Source organism: Pezoporus wallicus, unplaced genomic scaffold (assembly GCF_028554395.1).
Source record: "Pezoporus wallicus isolate ANWC-B61680 ecotype Strahan unplaced genomic scaffold, APGP_CSIRO_Pwel_v1 contig_5524, whole genome shotgun sequence".
Taxonomy (NCBI): Eukaryota; Metazoa; Chordata; class Aves; order Psittaciformes; family Psittacidae; genus Pezoporus; species Pezoporus wallicus.
The window spans coordinates 631592-648481 of record NW_026636622.1 but is presented as its reverse complement, the minus strand read 5'-3'; the positions used below and the strand labels follow the sequence as shown (position 1 = coordinate 648481).

The window sequence follows — 16890 nt, the reverse complement described above, 5'->3', positions numbered from 1 at the left end:
GCAGCACAAGGTGAGTTCACTGACCTGTGAACCCCGCAGGCAACAGCCGTCTGCTCTGCCCACTGGGATTGTGCTCTTGCTCACACGCCCCTCGCTCCAAGACTGCTATGACCAGATGATGCTGCCACACCACCTCTTCTCTGAGCAGCAGCATGGGGATTCATGGTGAGCCACAGTGAGATGCACCATGTTCAAGCACACAGGAATGTGGGACTGGTGTCCAGAACAGGCCCATGCTGTCCTTTTTGGCTTTCAGACATGCCTAAGGCTGCCCTCTCAAGAGACAGTGCATCCTGCAGACAAGGTGAAGGCCCCTAACCAGATTACCGAATCCAATACAAAGAGGTCAGAGTACCTATACACCCTGTTCTACGTATCAGAACAGTTGTGCAACCGTGATGCCATTCAAGTGGCCCTGGTGACTACAACACAGAAATACTTCTCACTGAGGCTCCCAAGGAGAGAAATACACATTTTCCCTTCTATGGTTGGCCTGGATGTGTAGGACCCTTGGGAATAGACCTAAGCTCCTTGTTCCTGTGATCACACATCAGCCTGAACACTGCCTGAGCAGTACTAGTCAGAGCCTGGCAAACCCTGCACAGTGGTGGGGGTCAGCGGCAGGAGGCAGCAGGAATGGGATGCCCTAGGAGCCTTGTGACTCACCAGCAATGCAGTGCTCTCTTGTCAGGAGCAAACATCACCATCCTCACAAATGGTTAACCTGCCGGGAGCTGCACAGCACTAATGACTTCACATGCATTTAATCAGCTTGGGCTTCCAGAGCCTCCTCCTCGGGAGCAGGAAAGGCCGTGGTGCGTCCTGGTGCAAATGCTCCCAAAGCTGCACGCACACCCCCCTTACCAATCATTAATCACTGCCGGGCCAGCAAGGAGAGCAAGCAGCAGGAAAGGCCGAGTGTCGGCACCCGCGTGGGAGCAGTGGGAAGCAGTGCTGGCCGGTTCCCCGTGGAGGCAGCTCCCCCTCCGACCACCCTCCGCTGGGAGGCCTCTTGGAGGTGGCCGGTCCTGCATGCACTGCCCTTTCCTTCAGGAAGGTCACTTGGTCCTGGATGTCAGAGGCTTCACCTGTGGCTGGGAGCCGCTGGGTACTCGTGAGGCAGGAGCCCTGAAGAGGACATTCTGCCTGGTTGGCACCACAGTCTCCATCTCTTCGCCATGCGGCACAAGGCATTTTGGAGTGCCCTGGAGTACACCTGCCGACTGCTGGGCATCTCCACTGCAGCAGGTAAGAGCGAGCTCTCTCTTTCTTAGGCATTAAAAGGCACTGAGTGGGTGTGGGGACCCCTGAGCTGTCTCCCTGCCTCTGGTCAGGAGCAGCCATTGTCACATCCAACCAGGGGGATAAGGAAACTTGATCACTTTTGCTTTGGGATGCAGGGAGGGGGAGTGCGGGGTGGCTGGTCAGGCTCTTTCCAAATGCTGTGGGAGACACAGTGAGACATCAGAATGGAAGAGCCAGCACTCAGTATGGCAGAGGACAGGCTAAGGCAAAAATAGAAACAAAACTACATTATGTTTTTGTAAAACAGACATGGGCACAGGCAAGATGTGAATGAGTCTGAAAAGCAAAACACTCATGGCTGTGCAAAACTGCCAGGCTGCTCTGTGGGATGTGAAAAAGGAGGAGCACCTTGTGTTGTGCACAGTGAGATGTCCTGTTCCACGCAGGATGGAGAGGTCCCTGCCGTTACAGTACACTTACTGACAAAATGCTGCTTTACCTCTCTAGCAACCCATCAGGGAGCAGGCTCAGGAAGCGGTTCAGGTTATAGCTGCAGTTCAAACATCATAAATTCACCCACCTGGCTAGTTACATCCTCTCACCGACTGCCCGGAGCTGCCTGGGACTAGTGTCCTCTGGGTTTGGTGACGCATCCGAGAGCTTGGTCTCAGGTGAGACACAGGTGTTTTGAGCTGGATGTGTCAGGCACAGTGTCTAACCCAGAAGGACTCAACTGTGGGGGATGATCCCCTCAGATCCCCTCACATGGGGCGTATTTCTGGATGGGATGTGGAGAAACAGCTAAAGCAAAGGCCTCAGGTTCACTCTGGCACTGCTGCTGACTCACTGTTACGTGACAGGATAAACAGCTCTGTCTGCCTCAGTTTCCCCATCAGTAAAACAGAGATCAAAGTGCCTGATTTGCCTAATGGCTGGAGATATCAACCAGAAGTTCCTGGTGAGAGGTGACTTGAGGTGGTACCTGTGATTCCTGTGTCAGGCCTTTGGGAATTTCAGAGTCAGACACTGCAGAATAGGTTGCAGCAGGCTCTCCTACCTTTGCGTTTCCTTTATCAACTGCAGACAGCCATGAGAGGCACTTTGTTCAAGCGAGGGGCAAAGCAAAGAGCACACAGGTCAGCTGAAGAAAGCATGGGTCCTCAGTGACACCCAAAGCTCAGCTGGGAAGCTGGAGGCTGTGCTCTGGAATGTGCTTTGAATGACTGATAAGAGGCAGAGATTTGAGCCTCAGAGTTTATACAAACTCACAGTAGATAAGTGCATACCATGATGAGACTGCAACAGGTAGGAGCTGGGACACAACTTTAACCAGCAAATGCAAATCTTTTTTTCCTCCATCGTCACCCACCTCGGGCCCACATGAGCCGCATGCTAGTCATATTCTCTGTTAAAGCTCCAAGGAAACTCACAGCAGAGACTTTCCTGCGAGAAAACATGAGCTTGTTGCTATGGGAAAACTAAACTTAGACCAGCAAAATTGAAGGAAGCTTACAATTTGGAAGTGTCATAGTGGTATATAATGTCTCTCTCTCCCGGTTGTTTTCTTGTCATCTTTTTGCATCATCTGAACCTCTTTCTGTAGTTCTTGGAATGAGTAGTGTCTCTCTGCTGAGCATCACAGGGCATAGACATCTGCACTGCTGATCTCCACTTTTCCATAGCTCTGATGCATTCCCAGTATCACCTGTCTTTTCCAAAAAGCCAGTGAAGAATGAGAGGTGCCTGTGTTTTATTCCTCTGTGTGTCTCAGCGGAGTAAGAAAACAGCTTGATGCAGTGTTTAGTGCCTGATGAGGTGTGTGAGGTTTGTGCATGAAATGGAAACCATGCAGAAGAGAATCACATGGGATTTAGTTGGAAAAAAAAAAAAAAAGGAATGAAAGGGAGAGTAGAGTGCATCAGCCTCACTAATTGATTCTGAGGAGGCTTGGCCAGCTCCATAAGCTGCTTGCAAACACAGAAGGTTACCCACATAATATAAACCTCCCTTCCCCCAAGGTCTTGGAGGTAATGGCTATCTGCAATGGTGGGGCTGCAGGGTTTCTTGTGTGTTAGAAACCAGCAGACCTCATGGCAAGTTAGTAGAGAGTGACCAAACAACCCTGCAATTCGTTGCCGTGTTTGGGGTATCTCTGTAGCTCAGAGATTTTAGGCCTTGTGATTTCTTCATCTAGGAGAGAGTCCTTACTTAATTCTTAATTCTCATGCTTTCAACCATTTAATTCCTAATCATGTGCCTTCAGCCACATGGTTTGGATAAGATCCAAATCAAGGCAGCAACTGGTCCAAACAAACACGTCGGAAACAGCCCTTGGCTTTTTTTCAGATTGTTCATCCAAACAGCTTTGGATAAAGCAGAAGCTGTGCAAAATGAGGGAACCTCCCCATCCAAAGCAGAGATTCGAGCGTAACAACCAAGCTGCTGAATTCTGCATTCATCCATAGGGAATGAATGAATGAATGAATGAACAAATTCCACATTTGTAAGAAAGGGTATAAAGAAGGGTTCTCAGTCACGAGATAGTAAAGGACAATACTTTGCATGTAGGGTTACACAGCGCACACAGCTTCACAGCCCTTTGATGAGACTGACTTCCCTGTGCCTCTGCTCAGGGCTGGAGAGGTGGTAGATGGGTCCCATGCCTTCACCTAGCTGACAGGGGCCATGTCTGCAGGTGACACAGAGTGCCTTTGTTCAGCCCAGGTGGAAGAGCTGCATGCTCAGGCACAGACCTTCAGCATTGATCCACCTCACAGGCATCATGGACGCTGATCTGCATCCTGTTTGGGAGCCTGGTACCCTTCTCCAGCTGGGGCAAACCACAGCTCAGACAAAGGAAGCCAACTGGCACCCCAAGCCTTAGACAGTGTGCATTGAGCATGACCAGCAATGAACTTCCTGAGCACCAGTGCAAGGCAGGAAGATGTGGAGACATCAGGTGGGCACAGGAAGTGCAGTGATTGCCTAGAGCAATGGCTTGGCCATGCAACCCAGGCTCTGCTCAGCTCCATGCTGCTGGAACTTGTGTGCTATGACTGGTCACATACCAACCAACTTGCTGCAGCTAGCGTGAGGCACTTCATTTCCACTCCATATTGGAAATAGTCTTTTGGGAAACTGAAGCATGTTGAAGAAAATTTTCCATTCCTGAAGCTATTTGCCCCCAACAGCCAGTCCAGTGAAGATTTTACCCTTGCTAATACTCTTAATCCTCCTTAAACTGACTCTCTAGTGTGCTGCGCTGGCCCAGGGCACTGAGGGAACGTTCATTCCATGGTTTTAATCTGCCTGCTCCAGTTACATGTTTTTCTGTTTGGCTAGCGAAGGATCTTGATGCCATGGCTACGGCCTTTTGGGAAGGCAGCTGGTGTGGTTCCTGTGTCCTGCTGCTGCCCTGCAGTGGCATGTTGAGCGCAGCAGGCTTGGGCAAGCAGGGAGGGCAGGGGTGTGAGGGGACACGGCAGAGAGGTCCAAGGTGGCAGAGGATGAGGCACTGGGGGGGAAGTCCCTGTGGCAGCTGTGATGGAGCAGCATGGCAGGGGGTGGAAGGGACACAGGACACTGGTGCTCACCTCCCACAGCTGTCCAAGGTGAGCTGGTATCCCCAGAGCATCTCTCAAGACTGCTGTGATAGGGATGCAGCTGGGATGGGTTTCTGGGCTGTATGTCAAGGCCAGCATTCAGCTCTGACTACCCTGGGCTGCTGTGTCAGCATGAATCACTGGTGCTGGCAGTCCTAATGTGCTGCACAGCATGGGAGGAGTAGCCTCATCAGCCCCTGGGGAAGCTGGGGCATTGATCCTGGGAGCTCACAGGGCACCAGAGAGTCGGGAATCAACCCTATAGTCAGCATCTTTTCTACCTTCTCTTTCTAGTGCTGATCGGTGTGGGCGTAGAAACTTTGCAGCGAGGACAATTCAAAAGCCTGGCTTTCTACCTTCTGTGAGTATTTTTGTCCTTCAAGTCAGAGCTGGCAGGGGTGACTCATTTGACCCCTCCACCATATTTCACATCAGACAGATTTCAACAGCAGCAGGGAGCAGTGTCCGAGGCTTTGGGGAGTTCAGGTCTCCAGGTTTCAGAAAAGTAAGCTTTCTGTTAGAAAAACTGATGTTACAGTGTCACCCATGCTACTACAGACTCAGGCCAGAAGTGACACTGCCTGCAAGTTGACCCCCCAGGGACAGAAGGTCTTTGAGCTCTCCTCCACAAACCATCTGAGCAGAGGGTGTTCAGACCCTAGCACACAGACTTTGTTGTGAACTGGATAGTAAATCCTGGCCCTCTTTGCCCCTTTTGCCAACTGGAGAGCACACTCAAGCCCAGCCCTGCCCCCCTGACAGCTCCACCTTTCAGTTTTTCAGGGGTTGCAGTTACTGTCTGTGAAGGCTTCTTCTTTATCAGTTTGTTCCTGGAGATGTGCTTCACGTGAGTAGACCCTCTCCAGTCTTCTCCATCCTTGGTGGGACCTCCTGAGGCAACTTGCACCTTACAGGCAACACCAGACTTAGCTGAGCTGCAAGTGCCAAACCAAAGGTCCTTCCCCAAACACCATGGCAAGTGCAGTCAGGCAGGGGGGAGGTAAGTGGGGCCATGTCTGGGGCCATGTCCACAGCCAATTAAACCTGTGGTTTAAGCCAGGCTTGTGCCATAATTTGCTGAGCATCAACACAACAAACCCTGGTCTGTGGCATCTGCTTAACATACAGTATGAAGCCCTGCAAGGAAATGGGATTGAGGGAAGAGCCAGATTCCCAGGGAGAGCTGCAACCCATTCCCAGAGACAGTGCAGAAGTTCAAGTTAAAATGTAGAAAATCCTTATGTACTTCTCAGAGGCTGAGCACTTTTGCTGTCTTTTAGCATAAACTCAAAAGCCTTGATATCTTAGAGGCAGCACCTTAGTCCAGCTAGTAGGCATTCAACTAGTAGCCACACCAAGGAGAGATGGCCTGAGATGCTGACATCTGGCGGATGAAGCCCCTGGCCTCTTCTGCCTATTGGAAAGGCTCAGGCTTTGCTTACCTTCCCTGACCAACACAATGGTTTCCTGGAAAACCAGAGGGAGGATCTGCACGTCTAGATGGGGGATGGTTAGGTCCAATTCTTCTTGCCATGTGCCATGTGCCCCATCACACAAGGACCTGTGTTTCTCTCCCCAGATATGAGCCTGACTCCCTGGCACAAGCCTGCTGGAAGCGAGCTAGACGCCCAGGGAGCTTTCAGAAATTCCTGGGGTACACACTTCTCTCAGTGGCTTGCTTCCTGCATCCTGTCCTCATCTGGCACGTCACCATCCCTGGTGAGGATCCCATGCAGGGGTGGGGAGTAGCGCAGGTAGAAGCATGGTCTTTTGAGCGCCAGAGAGGGTGGGGATATGCAAGGTGCTGGTCCAGTTGCAGATGGTGCTGAGCTAGCTAGACCAAGAGCTTCGCCTTGCCCTGGCCCTCAGCCAACATAGTCTTCTCCCCAGGGTCCATGCTGGTGCTCACCGCCCTGGCCTACTTCCTGCTGAGCAAGAGAAGGAAGAGCCCAAGGCACAAAGAGACGCATCCCGAGGCAGGCCAATACGCAGACCCTTCAGCCACCATTGCAGCCGCAACCATTGCTGGTGACACAGAGCAGACCTACACCTTCCACGAGGCCCAGAGGGAGCAGCACCGTTCACTGCTGGGCCACATGAAGAGCATCCTGAAGGGCAGCAAGGAGAGGAGCCCAGCCCCAGCAGGTCCCACTGAACCAGCAGCCTTGCCAGGCCCACGCAAGCAAGTGCATTTCCAGGAGAAGGTGGTGCAGATCATCCCCTCTGTCAGTGAGAGCTTGGAGGACGTAAACAGTGAGGCTGAAGAGACCACATCAGACACAACACCCATCCTCACCCCACCTGATGCACCTGTCATCCTCTCTCCCCTCAGCACCACGGGCCTATTTTAAGCCCTCAGCAGGAATGAGGATGGGACAAAGCTGCTACTCTTGGCACTGGCGTCTTTCTCTGCTGCTTCAGCAGCCAAAGTGCCCTGAGAAGTGGCCTTCCTTGCCCTCCCTGCCTCCAGGGTGACAACTGTGTCACCTCCTGCACTATATGGTCCTGCATCTTGTGACAGAGCCAGTGGTGGTCCCCAGCCCCTCCAGCGCCATGCCCAGGAGACAGGTGGTGGTCCAGCCAGGGTAGTGCTGGGACAGTCAGGTTCCTGTTCCCATGGCTTCACACGTGGGTCACTCCCCTGTTATGGCACTACACTTCAGAGTGGCTCTTCCTGCCTAACATCACAGCCATGGTGTGTGACTCCCATGAAGCAGCAGTAGGCAGGAGCAGGGGAGACCACCATGTCCTCAGGGCAGCCTCTGCTGGGGGCAGTTGTCTCCCCCCTGCTCTTGCTGCACAATAAAGAGCTCAGTGCTGGGACACATTCAGCACAGGTCACATTCAGCACCTGCAGCAGCTGCACCAGTCCTAAGACATCCAAAATGTCATTTCAGAGGTGGGATGAGACCAAGCACACCCCTGGCACTAGCACCTGCTAAGTGCACTCCCCTGAAACACACTCTGAGCCCTGCAGGGAGATCACCTCTGGCATTGGGGACACCTATGGAGGAGCAAGGACACGGGTTTTCTTATGTCCCCTGCCTGGACAGCCCTCTTGAGTTAGAGGAGCTTTGGGATGATGTGGCAGCTCAGGTGATAAAATTCAGCACCATGCTGGCACAGCAGATTCCATGTAAGTCCCAGATTTAATTATGGACCCCAGAGGGCAGAGGCAATAATAAAAGTTACAGCACTGTCCCACCAGTCCCCTCCATGCCAGATCTTCCACGAACCCTTTACCTCTGTCTTAATCCTACCATATTTTATTCCCTTTGAGGACCATCTACCTATAACTGGGCATTTCTCTTCTGTTCAACTCATCCTCTTGGCTCTCTCCCACCTGAGAGCTAAGACTTTCTGCTTCCAGATGGCAAATGACATTTGTGCCTGCACCAACACTAACACCCTCTCATCAGTGTCATGCAGCTCTTTTGGCTGGCCATGGGAAAGAACTTGGGTATCATGGTTTTCTCAGGCATGGGACATGAAGCCACACTGACATCACTGTTGGGATGAAGAGGCACACAGTATTGGGGTGAGGTGGTGGTAAGGAGAAAAGATCTCTGAGACTTCCTAAAATATATTTAGAAGATACAAGCCAGTGGGTCTACTAAGCTTTGAGTCTCGATCACATGTTCATTTAGGAAAGCAGTGGAGTGTGAAAATGTAAAGTGTAGGAGTTCAAAATCAGAAGGTAATTGAGATAAGAACACAGTGCTGTTTCTTAATAAACTCTTTTTAAGTGACTCCTAATTTGGAAGATGGATTGGGAAGAAGGTAGAAGATACTGACTCACAGTATTTGACTGCCTGTGTTTGATAATGAAACTCTGTCTACAAGAACAGCTTATGAATGGTTGCACAGATTTCTCATTCCTACCAACATAAACAAAAAGCTTTTTGTTGCATCACCAACATTTAAATTGATAGCTCTTCTCAATCTGTTCTAAACACGATACATGGATTAGAGACTTCCTCCATATGGCTGCCCAAATTAACCCTCCTCCCTGTAATTGCATGCTGAGGAAGAGTCATGTACACATCTGCCTTTAAAGAGGTTTTTCACTTGGAAAAATATATTCAGAAAGTTGTGCCCTTTTACAGCCTAACACTGCACAACTGATAGCAGCAAGGCCAGGATCCAGCCACAGCTGTGCTCTTAAGCTAGTGTATTCATCACATTAACAACTGAACATATAGCTGTTTTCCTCTAAACTTGGTGACCAAACAACATACCTGCACCAACAAAGGTCCTGACCCAGCCATGCTAACAAGGTACCCCCCCTGACAACTCTGCCCCTAAAGACTGCGCTTGGAGCTGACTCCCCACCTCAAACACATATCTGCTCTGCAATTAGACCCACTCTCACTAGCAAACTCTGCTTTCTGCATCATCTGAAGCTCTTCTTTGAACACTATAATTACACACACAGAGATAAAGTTTGTTGGAAAGGCATTGCTCCCACTACATCAACCAATCTGCTTACTACAGAAAGACTGCATTTCTCCAGCTGCCTCTCTAGCCCCGAGCAAAGCTCCAGAGCAGCCTGGGTGGGGACAACTGCTCGTAACAGATTTCATTCTTCAGCCCTTACAAATTCATCCCCATGCTTCCTACTAATGGGGCAATGGGGCCACCTGACAAGGGGAGAAGTGATATGGTAAGAGCATCCTTGCACCATGAAGTGTGTGAGGAGCAGATTTAATTGCTCTGTGAAAAGCATAAAATGAGTTTGCAATTGTTAGTCTGCAGAATCAGACATTCCAGGATTTAGGCTCTTCTTTTAAAAGTCTATTGTAGGTTTCCCTTAGGGAGCAAGACTGGGAGAATCTATAGGCGAAGTGGTTGAGCATTCCTGGAGACAGTATTAGACCTGGTTGCTTTTCTTGCTTACTCCCTTGTGTTGGCCTGGATCTTCTCCAGCCCCACAGCTAGCTGGCCCAAGAGATGAAGGCTGGAAAAAAAGCTGCTCATCTTTTCTGTGGTATTAAATTGCCTGATCACTTAAGGTACATGGCTAGCTTACCTGAAGTCTGCCAAGAGCCTGCACCAGTGCCAGGGAAGTAGATGCTCCTGTGAGGCAGCTGAGCTGTGCCCCAAATGGCACCAGACTGGTATGATCCCACTGCAGGCACTGACCTGCTCCCTGGATTGCCCCTGCCAAAGAGTCCATTTGTACATGCCTGCTCTGCTCCTCACCACCCATCCCACCCCTGGTGCTATCTTCCAGCTCCATCAGCATGCAGAGCTTGTTAGTCCAGAGGAAAAATAATTCAGAAAAAGAATGCAAGTAGCTATCTTCTTGGGTAATGAGCCAAATAAATTCATGGACGGAAGGGCCAGCTACAAAATGAAGGGGATGGGGGATAAAAGCACCTCTTTCAGAGGCAGCAGGCTGTTAGAAGAGCTTAAAGAAATGCAGTCTCAGGCTTTCTTTAAAATCCCAGTGCAGAGGTAATGGTCAGCCTCAGGGGATGTCAGATGACTGCAAAGGGCTTGGAGGTTATTCCCTCAAGTGTGCACTTCTGTGTTGGCTCCTGTCCATACAGCTGGCTGTGAGGGGCATCCCAGCAGCTGTTGAAAGCACCAGAGATGCTGTAGAGAGCTCCTCGGGGGGGGGGCTGTATTTGAAAACCTCTCATATATGCAGGATAACTGCAGGAAAAGAAGAAAAGGATGAAGTTTATTAACTGTGCAGTGCAGTGATATCTGAATTTGAGCTGCCTGGACAAACAGCACTACATGAACACTGCTATCGAATTTTTGCCTGGATTACAGTTAAGCCATGATATAGCTAACCCACTGAGATAAATCCACTGAGTTAGAGTGCACTAAACTATAAATTCCTATGAATTCACATACTGAAAGGAAACAGGATGAGTCATCCAAAACAAGTACAAGTGTAAGGTAAAACTGTGAGTTAATCCTGGTAATCCTGGCAGAAATTGTTTCCTTCAAAATTTCATCCAAAGATTTCCCTGCGCAAGATAAAATCCACCTGCTTTGCATGTATATGTGAAGTGGAAACACTTGCAATGATACTTGACAGCTCCCATCACAACTTAGTGAACTGGTATGCTGCAAATATTGCTCCATTTTAAGTTTTATTTGAAGGAAAAAGTAGATTTCAGTCAGGCTTCAGCTGCAATTCCACTCTTCCTCCAGTGCACACTATTGTGAGTAGCCTCAGGGACTCTAAGCCTCAGTTTCGCTATAGAGAAACAGCCTTGCTCCCTGTTTGAAACATGGATATGAATGTTTTACCCCTAGAGCAGCAGAGTCACAAAAATCAGGTACATTTGGAAAGAAAAGTGTTTGGTTTCTGCAGTGTCAGTACTCAGAAATGTCATGGCTTCATGTGCAACACTCATGGCAGCAAACACCGATAGTCACATCAGTAGCGTGGGTGGCTCCTAGTTCAATGTTGAGTCATATCCACATGCAGGAAAGAACCTGTCTGCACTCGATTTCAAATTCTGCATGCTCACACACTGAGCACCTTCTCGCATCCCATTCAGGAGATTCTCCCATGTGCTGGGCCATGTTCTGGGCAGCTTCTGTTTTCACTGGACTCCTTCATTTTGTGCAGGAACTATAGGTCCCATGCCTGCTTGAGATGCCTTGGAGCTGTCAGTTCCCTTATCTGCTTGTCATGGTGTGTGCAAAAGGAGGAATCTGGCTTCCAGCCACTATACATCAGCTTACATGCTACTGGTAAAATGACTGCACTTAGGTTATATCCTGGTGAATGATTAAGGTACCTTAAGGACGCTAATTCTGGTTACTCACTCAGCATGTGACTTTATTGAGTATTATTTTGAGGCACGATGCAAAACACAAGGAACCTGATTTTCCAGCCTGTGTCTTTGGATCGCAGACTAAAGAGGGAATCTGTATTTCAGACTGGGCAGGGGAGGGGGCTGGTGTAATAGAAGGGTGGAAGAGAGAAAGAGAAAAAGAAAGAGAAAAAAACACAACAAGCAAACAAAAACCCCCAGAAGAATAGTGAGTCCTGTCACAGCTCCTCCACATCCAAACCTGTATCTAAAATGAACTTCACACAGCACAGGGGGAAGTTGTGAACAGCATCTTAACAATAATTCCCATCCCACCCTCATCTCTTCCTTCTGCCCAGTCTCTTTTTCACCCCAACCTTTTTCCACCACATTGACCAATCCATGCTGAACAAACTCATACATACTGTGGTATAATTGCACAGTTCCTCCTTGCCCTAGTGATATGATTGCACAGTTCCTCCCTGCCCAAATTCTTCTTCCACTGCTTCCCCCTCTGAAACTCCCCTGTAAGAGGGGCTGGGTTTGGTAGTCACCCAGATACCCAGCCTTGCTTGTTAGCCCTGTTAAAAGGTTTGACTTACTGTCAACATGTCTCATGTGGAAGTGCCATAAAAAGGAAATAGCAAACAAATTCCTGCTGACTGGTTTGGAAATGGAAAAGGCTCTGCTGTTGTCATTACTTCTCCTGGCTCTTATCCAGTACTGATCTACCACATTCATGCTATAAATATTTTATCAATCTCGTGCTAACTTGTTTTGTGAAATTTGTGTTCCCTTGCAGCATCTGTTTCTCGTGTAAGCATCTACAAGCTCAGAAGAAAACATCAGCTGCATAAATGGGAATCAACATGTCTTCCTTGGAAAAATTCAAGGCCAGGTTGGATGGGGCTTTGACCAACCTGGTCTTAGTAGAAGGTGTCCCTGCCCGTGACAGGGGGTTGGAGCTAAATGACCTTTAAGGTCACTTCCAACCCAAACCATTCTATGGTTTTATGATTCTATGATTCTCCAGAAATAGACAAGTTATGTGTTTCACATTGGGACTGTATATGGTTACAGTGTAAAAATATGACAATCTTACACACTGTCAACATCTCTCATGTGGAAGTGCTGTAAGAAGGAAATAGCAAACCAATTCCTGCTGACTGGTTTGGAAACGGAAAAGGCTCTGCTCTTGCTACTTCTCCTGGCTCTTATCCCATACTAAACTATCACATTTGTGCTATAAATATTTTATCAATCTCGTGCTAACTTGTTTTGTGATTTCTTCACTTCCAGCTAGTAGTCACAGGCACAAACATTCACACATTCAAGCTGATTCCTTCAAAATCGAAATTCCAAATGAAAGCAAAATGTAGTCCCTCTGATAATTATTTATCAGATAGTCATAAATACAAGTTACATTTTTGCATCCTGACATTATTCATAAGGTTGCTACCACTGTGTGTCTTTGTTTTCCACTTACATAGCACTTTCCACTGTAGAAAAGCTAGCACAAAATGGCAAAATATTTTTGGCTTTGTGCCCAGCAGCTGCAATTAAAATACCCCAAATCTATTAATTGCAGCATTACTCCTTCCCAAAACAGCACCACATGTATAAATTACTCCATCAACAGTGAACACTGTGTTTATGGGCAAGGTACCATGACAGGTCATGCAATACAAACTACCAGACAAGGCAAACAGTTGGACAGAGCCTTGGATGACAGTGTTTAGTGTGAGGTGTCCCTGCCCATGGCAGGGGGGTTAGAACTAGATGATCTTAAAGTCCTTTCCATGATACCATAGAGAATTCATATTGCCATGGAAATGTTATTGCAACCGCTATGCTGGTTCTGCCCTGAAACAGCATCCTGCATGCCATTCTGTACAGATGCTCTTCTTTCTTTTTACTTGCTTAGACCTGTAAATGACAGTGGAAAAATACCCAGAGTTCAGCTCCAGCTGCCTGCTCATTCTAGCATCCTCTGTGGTTTCCAGTCTTGTGTGGCTGACGCCTGTGAAATGTCCATACAGCCACCAAGGGCTGCATGGAGCTACCATGCAAAAGCTTAGTTTGTTACTCAATAGTTTTATTGAAAAAAAGTAATTATTTGAGTGCCTGACAAGCAGCTAAGTCAGTAAAACAGTAAGAAAAGTGTAATAAAGATTATCTTAGGCAATGTCTTACACCTATTTTATAAGACTATAACTCCCATGTTACTGGAATTCAGATGAGCCATTCAGATGGGTTTTCTTTCTTGATAAAAAGATTGTACATCTCAGCAAGCACAGTGCAAATTACAAGTGAATGGGATGCAATCAAAGCTAGTATCAAGTAGAAAATCATTAACAATAACTTGTAATCAAGTTTTGCAGAGCTTTCATGTAACAGTGATTAGATTTTATAAGTCATATTTTTGAAAACAATAATTTCTTTTGGCAGTCTCAATGTTTTTAATGCTGTAGTTACTAAGATGAAAGATTTTTATTAATAGCATTTTGCCTTTGTTCTATCCTTTTAGGAAAAAGACTGACATCTCCTTAAAGGTTTCTTATGAAGCTGAGTAGGTTGTATGTGGCCCAATAAGTACACAAGATAGCTGCTAAGAACAAGTTGCTCTGAAGCCAAGTAGAATTTCTGTTTTACTATACTGTGGTTTATATTTCCTTTGATCTACCTAATCATGTTTAAAATCTGATTTATTCAAAATAGTAATGAAAAACTTTAACAGACCAGGATGAGAGCTGAAGTCTGAAGAGAAGTTAGTGATTCTGTTTCAAAATTGGGATAATTTCTCAAATGTATGTTTCCCCCACATCTGCTTGTCCCCTCTGTAAACTAAAAAAGGCCATGCCAACTGCTACAGAGTCTGAAGAAAGAGAGCAATGGTATGACCTGAAATATTACTCTTCAGATTTGTGATCTGATTTAATAGAAGAAATTCCATGACTAGAAGGACTTGGATTTCATTTGGGGTATTGATATGCCTGAGCATTTGGTATGATGTAAAGACATGGTGGACAGAAGAGAAACAGCTGGGAGGCAAGAAAATACTTACGAGGATCATGAAAGCACAATAGAAAAGGGTGTGTGGGAAAGCCAAGAAATGGGAGGAATTTATAAAAGGCTGAAGAGCTGGAAAAGGACAAAGGTAGGCAAGGTAGGACAAAAAGGTAGGTAAGGACAAAAGATAGGTAAGAAAACATGACAAGACACTGAAATGAGAAGCAAACGAGGGACAGGAGGTGTTTGGGGCATGCAAGAAAACATTGGGAGTAGAAGGCATTAACAGGAGGAGACGACTGAAGTTCAGAAAGGTAGACAAGGGGCAGGACACTGGCTAGGTTAGGAGCTGGCCTCACTTAATGAACAAAGAGATGCTAAATGAAGATTTGTTTTGATAATCCTGAGCAGAAGTATGGCAACATATGGTTAAATTTGGAACTGAAATTGTCACATGTATTAGGAATGGCTCCTTCCCCTACAAAGACCAGAAGGTAGACTTAAAAAAAGCAAACATAGCAAACCTGGATACATGATAATTAATTGTCCTGTATAACTTTTCCATCAGCTTTTTAATTCTGAGATGGTTTGAACACATTGTGCAATACTCTGCTTCTTGCAGCATAGCTGTGTGGTTTTGTGGGAGGACAAGTGGGACAATATACACCACCTCTCAGTGCAGATGAAGATGTCTGGATGGGGCTCAGAGACATGGTACACCAGGGTGTGTATGGGAATGGAACGTTCTTATAGCGCCATGATTGCAGCTAACCAGATTTTCCTCAGCTCATACAGGAGATACCACACCTCTTCGTGCTACAATTGTATTTAGTCAAACCAGGCTCATCCTAAATGATCTCCCCTATCTACTACTAATAAACAAGACAAATGAGCATTGCATAGCAAGAGCCTGCAATTTCATTCTGTGTCACTCTGGTAAATCCACATTGCTTTGATGGGAAATATCAGGATGATTGTCTCCAATTAGTTGCAGTTACACAATTTCTGACTGCGATTTCCCAGACGGAAATACGTGTGCATTCTGGATAGCTGACACTTAGTGCATTTGATGTTTCAAAGGCAGAAAACCCTCTAGGATTAGCACACTAACAGAGCTAACCTCTGCAGCACACACTTTTCAGTCACACACACTATGTCTAACACCCTATGTGTTGTACAGAACTGTGCAAGCACAATGGCCTGTTGCATGTAATGAAACACATGACTGGAAGTCTGGACATGAATTGCTTCATCACTAGAGTTAATTCCAAACCCAAATATATCAGTAATGGGGAAAAAAAACAACCAACCAAACAAAAGCACCACAAAAAAACAAACCAAAGCTAACAAAAAAAAATCTCAAACCTGCACAAAATCAAAGAACTGGATAAAAAACTAAAACATTACCTGTCAAGTATTCAGAAGTTGAAGGATAGTATCAAACCCTATATGTTCGTATTAATACTTGCCATGCTTGCAGTAGCTATGAAAAGTCATAACTTTAATTAGTTAAATTATAATGGTGTTATAAATTAATAAAGACTTTATTAAAAAGTTGGTTGGCATTTCCATTAAAATTGCTGTTTCTGGAGTCATGTGAGGATATCAGACACTCAGTTTCTGTTCAAAGAAGTGCCTCAGTCATAGAGAAAAATCCAGCTGCTGCTTTGCAAAACCAAGTGGGGATACCTGCAAATCCAGTCGTCATTATTTACTAATATTTTTGTAAATAAAGCAACCTTTAACAGACAAAGATAAAACACTTCACACCCTCCAGACATGATCCAGCAAGAAACTACTTCAACCAAAATGAATACACACAAAACCTAGGATGAATGCCAGAGGCAGGCAGGATGCTCAAGGACATCTCAAACAGCACTAGAATCCATTATTAGTTACTTCTTTTTGCTGTATCAGGAACTGATTACTGGTGTGTTGAGTAGCCCCTTATCTTGTTACACTCTGTTTCTGTGTCCAGTGTCCCACAGGTAGTCATGGCCAAAGATTTTTCAAAATAAATAATTCTAAAATAAAGCAGACAGATTAGTGACTGAAATTCTGTGACTCTGCAAAACAATTCTGCCCCAAATTCCCTCAGAGGGGAGTTGTCATCTAAGGTAAAAAACAGCTATTGTGAGTAGAGGATTGCATGTGCACACCCGGTGTGCATGTAAACCCTGTATTCAGGATTTCACCCACTAGGAGCTGACAGCTGGTGTACCACATAGAGAAGTCAGTTTGCCATAAGCAATTAT

The 16890-nt window shown here is 46.7% G+C and overlaps 1 protein-coding gene across 3 annotated transcripts; it reads left to right on the top strand.

Annotated features, from left to right (window-relative positions):
• Positions 1–885: 885 nt before the first annotated feature.
• On the top strand, positions 886–7730 carry TMEM72 (transmembrane protein 72). Of its 3 annotated transcripts, XM_057401027.1 has the most exons (5): positions 886–1248; positions 5142–5208; positions 5623–5694; positions 6427–6566; positions 6738–7730. In XM_057401027.1, exons 1-5 carry the CDS (start codon positions 1179–1181, stop codon positions 7196–7198), a joined length of 810 nt encoding a protein of 269 aa, XP_057257010.1. In that variant the 5' UTR covers positions 886–1178; the 3' UTR covers positions 7199–7730. The 3 variants fall into 3 exon arrangements, with proteins under 3 accessions (XP_057257010.1, XP_057257011.1, XP_057257012.1); XM_057401028.1 differs by lacking the exon at positions 886–1248 and having other exon boundaries at positions 5159–5208; positions 5631–5694; XM_057401029.1 differs by lacking the exons at positions 886–1248; positions 5142–5208; positions 5623–5694 and adding an exon at positions 5826–5847.
• The last annotated feature ends 9160 nt before the right edge of the window (positions 7731–16890 follow it).

Excerpts from the sequence above, each read along its gene's own strand:
- TMEM72 (XM_057401027.1), top strand. The coding sequence starts at position 1,179 with ATGCGGCACAAGGCATTTTGGAGTGCCCTGGAGTACACCTGCCGACTG. Across the intron at positions 1,249-5,141 it reads GGGCATCTCCACTGCAGCAG|TGCTGATCGGTGTGGGCGTA; the intron begins GTAAGAGCGAGC and ends TTCTCTTTCTAG. Across the intron at positions 5,209-5,622 it reads AGCCTGGCTTTCTACCTTCT|TTTTTCAGGGGTTGCAGTTA; the intron begins GTGAGTATTTTT and ends TCCACCTTTCAG.